A 10,875-nucleotide genomic window follows, 5' to 3' on the forward strand; every position below is an offset into this window, starting at 1 on the left:
CTGCTCCTGCATGTTCCTGTCTCTATGCCTGCTATGTTCTGCTCCTGCATGTTCCTGCCTCTATGCCTGCTATGTTCTGCTCCTGCCTGTTCCTGCCTCTATGCCTGCTATGTTCTGCTCCTGCCTGTTCCTGCCTCTATGCCTGCTATGTTCTGCTCCTGCCTGTTCCTGTCTTTATGCCTGCTATGTTCTGCTCCTGCCTGTTCCTGCCTCTATGCCTGCTATGTTCTGCTCCTGCCTGTTCCTGCCTCTATGCCTGCTATGTTCTGCTCCTGCCTGTTCCTGTCTTTATGCCTGCTATGTTCTGCTCCTGCCTGTTCCTGTCTCTATGCCTGCTATGTTCTGCTCCTGCCTGTTCCTGTCTCTATGCCTGCTATGTTCTGCCCCTGCCTGTTCCTGTCTCTACGCCTGCTATGTTCTGCTCCTGCCTGTTCCTGTCTCTATGCCTGCTATGTTCTGCTCCTGCCTGTTCCTGTCTCTACGCCTGCTATGTTCTGCTCCTGCCTGTTCCTGTCTCTACACCTGCTATGTTCTGCTCCTGCCTGTTCCTGTCTCTATGCCTGCTATGTTCTGCTCCTGCCTGTTCCTGTCTCTATGCCTGCTATGTTCTGCTCCTGCCTGTTCCTACCACTATGCCTGCTATGTTCTGCTCCTGCCTGTTCCTACCACTATGCCTGCTATGTTCTGCTCCTGCCTGTTCCTACCACTATGCCTGCTATGTTCTGCTCCTGCCTGTTCCTACCACTATGCCTGCTATGTTCTGCTCCTGCCTGTTCCTGTCTCTATGCCTGCTATGTTCTGCTCCTGCCTGTTCCTACCACTATGCCTGCTATGTTCTGCTCCTGCCTGTTCCTGTCTCTATGCCTGCTATGTTCTGCTCCTGCCTGTTCCTGCCTCTATGCCTGCTATGTTCTGCTCCTGCCTGTTCCTGTCTCTATGCCTGCTATGTTCTGCTCCTGCCTGTTCCTACCGCTATGCCTGCTATGTTCTGCTCCTGCCTGTTCCTGTCTCTATGCCTGCTATGTTCTGCTCCTGCCTGTTCCTGTCTCTATGCCTGCTATGTTCTGCTCCTGCCTGTTCCTGTCTCTATGCCTGCTATGTTCTGCTCCTGCCTGTTCCTGTCTCTATGCCTGCTATGTTCTGCTCCTGCCTGTTCCTGTCTCTATGCCTGCTATGTTCTGCTCCTGCCTGTTCCTGTCTCTATGCCTGCTATGTTCTGCTCCTGCCTGTTCCTGTCTCTATGCCTGCTATGTTCTGCTCCTGCCTGTTCCTGTCTCTATGCCCTCTACTGAATTTGTCCGCCTGGGATATACATATTTTATTCTACTGTACTGGCTATTGGCTTAACCCTGTATGGGAGAGGAGAGAAACCAAATAATCTCCTAATAAATTATCGCTTCTTTGGGGCCATTTATTGATATTATAAGTGGACCCCAAGTAGTGTTATATTGGGTGAGTCTCCTAATATTATTAGATACTAACCTTAACTCTGTATGAGTATTGTATACTGTGTGGACTCCATACAAGAGATATTTTTAACTCATAAAGGAATCATACTATTTGATTTTTAACTTGAAAATACACTCTATATAAACCGCAAATTGTATTCACTATTGTAATTTTTTTGTGTATTTTAGATTACTTTTTGGTGTCTATAACTATAAAAAAGAGCGCCAACTCTAATTAGACATTTACTAGATATCACATGGGATTGGGTGGAGGTATGTGGCTCATCATCAGTTAAACACTTAAATCACATTTATCACTAAAAAAAAAATATTTTTTTCTCTTCCTGTAATGAAATTTTTAAATATAATTTTTTACTTTTGGCGTGGATTTGGTTGTCTGAAAGCTTGGTTTTGCCATTATTTACACACTTCTTTTTTGGTTTTGTACCAGTAAAATGGGGGCTTTGATCTTACAGACCTATTAGTTACATATCTGTAGTAGAGAGATATTTAAGGGAATTAGTCGGCATGGGTTCATGGAAAAGGTTTATACTAGGTTATTACCTCCTTTACTAGTGGAGAGTTTCACTGATTTATTCGGTGACACCCTTTTGAGAGAATGGGCTCTTTGCTGTGACACATGTAGAGAATCATATAACTAAAGAGACACAGAACAATACAATCCCAAATATAGCAGACAGGCAAGAAGTGTAGTCTGAGTTGCATGCCAGGTGTCAGAACACACTGCTAGCTATAGAGTCAGAACCAGAGGTCAGGGCTCTCAGCTTGTTCCTGCTCCAATCCTGCCTTGCCTCAGTTCTGCCTGGTCTTGTACCTGTCCTTAGTTTCTCCTGCCTGTTCCTGTCTCTACTCCTGCTCAGAGCCAGCAGGGCAAAGGTTTGAATTGGTGTCAAAAATGCAGAATGCAGATAGTGGAATGTGTAAATAAAGACAATATATATAATCAAAACACCAATGAGAAATAATATGAAGTGAGATTCAATAGGCAGCTGCTAATTTTGTCAACACATTAGGCTAATTTTTAAAAACAAAGCAATTAAGACAATAGCTTTAAATGTAATCAATACTTTGATTAACTGGCCCTCTGCATTGTGTGCCATACTCTTCCTTCCCTATGCTGCCTGTGTGTGCCATACTCTGCCTGCCCTATGCTGCCTGTGTGTGCCATACTCTGCCTACCCCATGCTGCCTGTGTGTGCCATACTCTGCCTACCCCCATGCTGCCTGTGTGAGCCATACTCTGCCTGCCCTATGCTGTCTGTGAGTGTCATACTCTGTCTGCCCTATGCTACCTGTGTGTGACATACTCTGCCTGCCCTATGCTGCTTGTGGGAGGGGAATGTGACAGGTGTTTGTTCTGGGAGTTTGTTAGCATTTGGAAATAGTCATTATATGGTCCCTAAGGTGTGTAATTATGTGGTGGGGGTTGCTGTGCTGTCAACAGGGTTCACATATGGATTTAAGGGTATGTCTTAATATGACATGAATGAAATTCTTTCACATATGAACGAAGAGGGATATCCCTGCAGTGAGCACCAACTATTTGGGATTTTGATGTGCTACCACAATTAATGTGGGCATGGTCTTACAAGCTCTTGTGATAACATAGGTGTGGTTTAAAAAAAGGATCAAGTGGTCAAAACTGGCTTCCATTATCAGCCCTCCACCAAGTAGGCCAGAAAAATTCAGGGCCCTCGGTACCACAGAAGTTAAACTGCAATGCACTAGGAATTCTCATTAAAAATGCAAAATGAATGGAAATGACAATAAAATTTGCAAAAAGAATATTGCAGGCAATGCATAAAAGCATTACAAATTTTGAATGCATTTGTTGACAGCAGAATCTACTATTCTAATGAAATTCTCTTGACACATATGAAGTACACACTGTGGAGAGAAACAAATGAAAGCTAAAAGCCGCCAAGATCATTTGTCTAAATGAGCGACAAGGGAATCAGCAGGCTTCCAGTTCCATTAAACACTCCAATTCAGATGTTGATATTCTGCCCTCACAGCAACTGCTAAATACAAGAATCTTACAAGAGACCAGCATATGAGGGTCAGAAAAGACAAAGCTCCTGTCAGAAAGCTCCATATTAGGGCTCATGCCATCTACTTCCATATTTGTCTGTACTTTGACCATTGAAAACTAAGGGCACCTTGGAATATTTGTTCAATAAACAAACCATGGAGCCTAACTGCAGAAATAGAACTACTAAACAGATTAAAAATGCAGCGCTAAAAGCTGAAGATATGCACTTTAACTAAAAAGCACGGCTAATATCGCAAATATCTGCACATTTCTCTCAGTTGAGAAGGATTTAAAGGTCAGAGAGGAAGTTGACCTCCCACTGTGACATTGGGCACAAGTCACTTTGCAGGACGCCCAATACGGAGATTAGATACGTCAGTTACGTAACGCACACGTACTGTAGTCCACGTGACAATATCTTTTTTTTCAAGACGCTGCAACTCCCCATCCAATGTGAAAGCGGGCTCTGTGGTGACGTCAGTGCTCGTATCCAATCAGCACTGCGTATTGCCTGTAGGGGCGTTGCGCTGACGTCACGGAAGGACAAATTCATTAGGTCTGGAGGACGTTCGTTCTCTGTTAGCCGGTGAGGGGGCTAGTGAACGCCATCTTGTTGGGTGAGTTCTGCTAGGCCGCATTGCGGGGGATTAATAAGGAGGTTTTCTTTTCCTTTTCGTGTTGTGTGGTGCTGTAGCTTCTGAATCATAGTGATAAATGCTCTCCGCGCAACCCGAGATGGCCGAACGGGTTCTTAACTTAAAATGCAGCGGCGTGTGTATAGTAGTTGTGTAGTATCCTGTTAACCCGCATGGAAGTCCATCATTTCCATGTTAGAGTATGAATGCAATCGAGTTCCTGTCGGTGAGCGTTTCCTGCCTGATTCTGAGCGCAGGAGAAATAAAGTGATTCAATGTTAATAGACGTAGCTGTGTTTGCGGGGCTCCCTCCCCCTGGAATAGGACAATGGTACTGGCCAGAGGCAGGGGATGCCCCGATCACATTGCCGTACCCTGGCTACTTAACCTGGTCAAATGGCAAATCTAAGATGGGCGTGTATAGCTGGCTTAGCCGGGGCTGTGATCGGCCATACATAGGTGTTTTAGAGTGTCTTATTCTTAGCTTTTCACTTGCTCTGTATGTACTGATGACCCTGGCAGCTACAAGGATCATTGCTCTGTATGTACTGATGACCCTGGCAGCTACAAGGATCATTGCTCTGTATGTACTGATGACCCTGGCAGCTACAAGGATCATTGCTCTGTATGTACTGATGACCCAGGCAGCTACAAGGATCATTGCTCTGTATGTACTGATGACCCTGGCAGCTACAAGGATCATTGCTCTGGGAGGCTCCACGTCTTCTCTTAATGATCTTTCTGTTCATTCTCTCTCTGGTGTTTGGTTTCTAGGGAACTGCTGCTGAAAGTTAAGACTGAGAGCCTAAATCCAATTCTAAAGACATAAGATCAGCCGCAGATTCTCTCAGAATAGCACCGCAAAGTTTATTTGCAAAGTTCATCTTTAAAAGGGAACAACCATATCAGAGTTTGTAATGTGCAGCGATCACGCTTGATGGGAATGGTCATGTCGGGGTTAAACAGTGCAATGTGTTAGAGTTTTTACTTAGTTTTGCTGTTTGTGAGCACTGCTGGTACAATGGTGTGTATGTGATTTAGCTTTGTAGTTAATATTAGGAGTGCATGAAGCAGATGTACAGACCTCCAGTAACAAAGTAAGATGCGTGGTTGTTGGGGGCTAATATAATTCCATCTGCAGTTTGATGTTCTATTTTACGCTTATGGTGGCTTTTGACACGTTTTTTCTTTCCCCCTCAGTTGCCGCCGAAATGTATTCCTCCGTTGTGCAGTTAGCGCGGACCAACCCTTTCAATGCTCCCCACTTTCAGTTGGGGCAAGATTCTGTAATATCAAGGAAAGGCAATATCCCCCAAACAAAGCCGACCCGTCAGCTTGCTGCTGCTGCTGTTCAAGAAGGTATGTTTGTTGCATATGATAGTAAAATTATGTAATGAGCTTTTTCAGCTGCTACAATGTTTAGAATTCTACTGTCAAGGTATAAATGAAGCCATGTTTACTGAGACACTGATACTGTAGGTCAGCTGCTGCAGTGCTTTGAGTGTTCTATACTGTGCATGGGTTCTAAATTTACCCTGTTTTTTTTATTATAACCTTCAGAATCTACTGCAGTAGCTTTGCACCACATATCATTTAGTCCTGGTTGGAACCTGCAGTGTTGGGGTTTGACCTGGTTTTAACTTGGGCCATTTTGCCTTGTTTGGTTAAGCCTGCTGAAGTAGGTCATCTGAAGGGCAACCTGTGACTTATATGTATGTAAAGGACAATACTTGCCTTTGGTATTAGTGTGACATAATCATGGCTTTTTAAATAATTTCTTGACATGCAAATATTTTTATAGGGGATGAAATTAAACTGATAGAAAAATGAAATGTTAGGATGAATTAGTATGTGCAATACTTTGCCTATCTCCTTTGTATTTTACGGTATTTTATGGTTGCTAGAGCATAATTACCATAGCAACCAGGCAGCTGTTTCTTCATCTGAAGAATACTGTCTCCTCCCACTATTGCTCTAAAATACTTTCAAGATTGTTTCCCCTGTTTGTTGGAAGTAATAAATACATGTCTTTCCTAGTAAAACAATAGGAAAAAAGTATGTTGAGACCAAGCCCATGTGCCAAACAATATTTTGTACAAAGAATATCTAGTTGAAGCTGGAAAAACAGACCAGTCACATTCTTTATCAGAGTTTGGTCCGAGGTCTGTTTTTTTTTTGTTTTTTTTTAAACCCCAGTGTAATAAAATTTTGGATGCATTATACTTTCTTAGCATATTTTGCATGGTTACAGCTGTGTCTAGGCGACATTCACTGTCAGTCACCACTAGAATTTGCATTAGATGTGTCTTCATTATGGAGACCTTTACAGCAGTTTGCACACATGTATTAAAAAAAAAAATAACTTGTTTCAGTTAGTGGCTTGAAACTGACATATTTAGGCCTATTTCATAGACTGCAATGTGAATGAAAATGTCACTTTTGATTAAACAGAGGAGTATAGCTGTGCTTACGGATCTGGCAAGTTCTTTGCACTTTGTGGCTTTGGTGGAATCATAAGTTGCGGTACAACCCATACTGCAGTGGTCCCATTAGATCTGGTTAAATGCAGGATTCAGGTTTGTGTCTCGCTTAATTTGGTATGCAGTGTAAATTAACCAATGTTTTGCATAAACTAATCTGTTTGCCACCAAACAAGTTACTAAAACATACATTTGACTAACAAGCATGGTGTGTTTTGATTTTTGTGCAGCAGGTGAATTCAGTTGTGAATATGGCTCAGGAACGTTTTATGCATATTGTGGCTTTGGTGGCATCCTGAGTTGTGGTCTAACCCACACTGCTGTCGTACCACTGGATTTGGTCAAATGTCGTCTTCAGGTTAGTATGGCAAACATTTAAGGGATGCTCGGTTTTCCTTCCAGCGCAGTTTTTGCTATGCAGAGGTGTTTGTTTTTTTTTTTTTCCCCCGCTGTTGGCACTTCTTTAAGACCGCAAGGGGAGAGGCAATGTGCAGAGTGGTGTCTGATTGCAGGCACTGCCTCCATATTCCGTTAACTTCAGGCCACCAACACACCAGCACATGTTGAGAGCAAAGCAGTTAATTGCAAAAGTGCCCAGAAGAACACCTTGAGCAAGTGTGGGTTTAGCTCTCCTCATGGCTATTTTTATTTTTTGGAATGGTGGGTTTTATTTTAGTGGTTCCTAATTCACAGGTATTTCTCTACAAAATGGCTATGCTGTATACAAAAGATCATACAAACAAAAAATATGAAGTTAGAAATCTATTATGGGGGTTTGAATTTCTTTTGCTACAGGAGAAAGATGCAACTTTCTGATACATGTAAGTGTTGAATTGCATTCATAAATCCTGTACTTCAAAATTTTCTTCCAAAGGGGGGGTACTTAATTCACTATAGAAAAGTCTAACCTTACAGTATGTAAGCAGTCCCATCACTTATTTATAGGCCTGCCTATTATATTATATTATATTATATTGCTGTGTTGGATTGCACACTCGAAATGAAATGTGATTTCTGTAGAAGTCAGCGGATGCAAGTTCCATTGTACTAATTTTTGTTAGTAATTACTTGCAGTTAATGCATAATCAGAAGAACCCCTGCCGCACGTTAACATGCTCCCTTAGATCCATCTTTGTGGAAGTCCGCTTATGCTGAGTCCTGCTAACTGCTCATTTTGGGCTTTAGAAGTTCCAGCTAAGAGACAACCAGCAACTTTTTTGGTTGTACAGTCAAAGGTGCTTGAGTCATTGGCATGTGAGACTAATATACCTGCACGTTTGTCTTGGCATTTTGATGGCCGTGGTTTCCTAACCACATGCCACCATCAGAATTTAGCAAATGTGCGGACATATATATTTAAAGAGTTAACTACTTTTTTTTTTTTTTTTTTTTTTAAGCCTTTAAAAAAATTTGTTGTATAATACCTTTTTTAAATGCAATTTTTTTTTTTTTTTCCTTTTAAGGTTGACCCTCAAAAATACAAGAGCATCTTCAATGGCTTTTCCATTACCCTTAAAGAAGATGGTGTTCGTGGCCTTGCAAAGGGATGGGCTCCAACGTTCATTGGATATTCAATGCAGGGCCTGTGCAAGTTTGGTTTCTATGAAGTGTTCAAGATACTGTATGCTAATATGCTGGGCGAGGTAACTAGTGACAGTTTAAAACTTTTTGCCAATGAATATGAATCTGCAGATATTAGCAAGGTAGAAAATGTGAAATTAAATCTTTATATAGGTATATATTGCAGTCGTTACAGAAAAAACTTTCTAGCTAGTAAAGGATTATCGTAGAACCAATAAGTAGTAGGTTGAAAATATTGTATGATGTGATGGTTTTTTACCCACTAAAATGTATGTTGTTCTTTCAGGAAAATTCCTACATGTGGCGTACTTCTCTTTACCTGGCTGCGTCTGCCAGTGCTGAGTTCTTTGCTGATATTGCTCTGGCTCCAATGGAAGCTGCAAAAGTACGCATTCAGACACAACCAGGCTATGCTAATACTTTAAGACAAGCTGCTCCCAAGATGTATGCTGAGGAAGGCATCTGGGCGTAAGTATTTATACATAAATTTATACAGTATATTTTTTCTCTGAATATGCTTCCTTGTTTTCCCTGCTACTTTTGAAGTTACATGCTGCCCTAGACCTACCTTTGTGAATATCGGTTTCTGCTAATTTTACATTGTATGCCTTCAACGGTTCCAGCTTAGACATTTAGAAACTTTCTGGTTGCACAGTGAAAGGTGATTGGGTCATGTGAGACTAATATACTTGTATTATAACCCTCTGTTTCTGATACCACTAGCTGCAGGGTTCACTCATTCCATCAGGACACTACTTATTTGCTCATGCTTAGAAACTCATTAGAAAAAATGACAAAAGATAACCTTGTGTTTAGTTAAGCTTTATGACCTTTCTCCCCCCCCCCCCCTCCCATCTCTACATACAGGTTTTACAAAGGTGTTGCTCCTCTTTGGATGAGGCAGATTCCATACACAATGATGAAATTTGCTTGCTTTGAACGAACTGTTGAAGCTCTCTATAAGTATGTTGTGCCCAAACCCAGAAGCGAATGTTCAAAATCTGAGCAGTTGGTTGTCACTTTCGTGGCTGGATATATTGGTAAGTGAGATCTTATGCTGAAATTTGCGTGAACTGACTAAAAGCAGTAGTTATGGACAAGATGACTGTAGTAGTATGAATTTGTAGCCACTATTTACAGGCAGGTTACTTGGCTTTATAATTAAACCTGGTTTGTTGTGTGTTCTGTCCACTTGGGCAGAGACTGATGTGAATGATAAATGATCTCCTGTAAAGCTTGCAAAGCTATTTTATTATTCAGGAGTTCCTAAAACATGTTGATTTTGTAATTATCTTTAGTATTTTAGAGCTTGTTTGAAGGCCACTGGAGAATGCAACCCAGTAACAAAAACTTGTGGAGAATGTTAAATAGCTGCTTATCTGCCACCTTCCAGTAGATGGCTACATTCTGTTGCAGGCTACTCCTAAAAGTTGCCATACACGCACTGATATTGTAGTAAGGAACTTTGCATGGTGGATCAACGAGGTGACCGATATCACAGGAGCGTCGGCTATCGGTTGTCTCGTCGATTGATAGGGACGCAAGATTTTGCTTGGGCGCCGTTGAAGGTGCCTGAGCAAAATCTGCATTTAGGGCTGAATTGTCAGGTGGAGGTAGAATCCCTATTGTCTCTACCTACATATCTGACGATTCAGCTCTGAACTTCAGTGGAGGGAACAAAATATCGTAATCGTAAGGTTTATGGCCACGTTAACAAGAAAAACACCCTTAAGGCGGCCATACACAGCTCCAAAACAGCCAGCAGATACATTAAGATGTCATTCAGTTTTTATTAATGACCTAATACAGCTATCGCTCCTAACATATATTTATGTTTTGTAGCTGGTGTCTTCTGTGCCATTGTCTCACATCCTGCGGATTCTGTGGTCTCTGTACTGAACAAGGAAAAGGGAAGCACTGCTTTGGAAGTTCTGAAGAGACTTGGGCCTAAAGGTATGTGTTATACTCTTTGAGCTATATTCCTTTTCCACCTTGCAAGTTTTGTATGTTTCTTACAACCACTTTGTTCTCAACAGGTGTCTGGAAGGGTTTGACTGCCCGTATCATCATGATTGGTACCTTGACTGCTTTGCAGTGGTTTATCTATGACTCTGTGAAGGTTTACTTCAGACTTCCTCGTCCTCCTCCCCCTGAGATGCCAGAATCCTTGAAGAAGAAGCTTGGTCTCACTCAGTAAACATGGACTCAAATCATGCAAACTCCAACATTTTCAAAAGGCGTTTTTTATAAATTCAACTAAAAAATAGGACCTATGGTTGTTTCAGATGTAATTATTGGTTGTGCTCTCACCTTGCCGCATAGCCTACACATTGTAACTTGGTTTTACCGCTGTGTTTATCTGTTGAAATAAACAGATGAGAGTTATTGCATTTATGTAATTTAAACTTAACAAACTGATGGTTAAAGATTTAATGTACAGAACTAAATATCCATCCCAAACACATTTCAGTTGTATTTTTGTTCGAGTGGTTGATGCTGATGAATTAGTGGTGAAGAATGTCCATATATGTTACAGTGCTTCGGTCTGCTCTTCCAAATAAGTTCCCTGTCTTAAGTGTGTTGACTTAAATCCATAGGCAGCTCTGTTCATTGATACATGTACACTGGCCTGAGGCTTCAGCAGGAATCAACTTTAGAAAAACTGATGACAGCCACTC

At 41.6% G+C, this 10,875-nt stretch overlaps 1 protein-coding gene and 2 non-coding genes across 5 annotated transcripts; all 3 read left to right on the top strand.

The window, feature by feature from the left end:
* Nucleotides 1–4,008: 4,008 nt before the first annotated feature.
* slc25a3 (solute carrier family 25 member 3) lies at nt 4,009–10,661 on the top strand. Of its 3 annotated transcripts, none has more exons than XM_012958742.2 (8): nt 4,009–4,118; nt 5,337–5,495; nt 6,588–6,712; nt 8,080–8,259; nt 8,484–8,665; nt 9,065–9,237; nt 10,040–10,150; nt 10,234–10,661. In XM_012958742.2, the coding sequence occupies exons 2-8, from the start codon at nt 5,348–5,350 to the stop codon at nt 10,392–10,394; spliced, it is 1,080 nt and encodes a 359-aa protein (XP_012814196.1). In that variant the 5' UTR covers nt 4,009–4,118; nt 5,337–5,347; the 3' UTR covers nt 10,395–10,661. The 3 variants fall into 3 exon arrangements, with proteins under 3 accessions (XP_012814196.1, XP_031753627.1, NP_988928.1); XM_031897767.1 differs by lacking the exon at nt 6,588–6,712 and adding an exon at nt 6,850–6,974; NM_203597.1 differs by lacking the exon at nt 6,588–6,712 and adding an exon at nt 6,847–6,974 and having other exon boundaries at nt 4,046–4,118; nt 10,234–10,657.
* LOC116409916 lies at nt 7,726–7,967 on the top strand. Its single transcript, XR_004222164.1, has one exon. It is a non-coding gene; the product is annotated as a small nucleolar RNA SNORA53 (small nucleolar RNA).
* LOC116409917 lies at nt 8,745–8,968 on the top strand. The gene has a single exon (XR_004222165.1). It is a non-coding gene; the product is annotated as a small nucleolar RNA SNORA53 (small nucleolar RNA).
* Nucleotides 10,662–10,875: the final 214 nt, after the last annotated feature.

The sequence above is a fragment of the Xenopus tropicalis genome, chromosome 3, assembly GCF_000004195.4.
Source record: "Xenopus tropicalis strain Nigerian chromosome 3, UCB_Xtro_10.0, whole genome shotgun sequence".
In the NCBI taxonomy this organism is placed as follows: Eukaryota; Metazoa; Chordata; class Amphibia; order Anura; family Pipidae; genus Xenopus; species Xenopus tropicalis.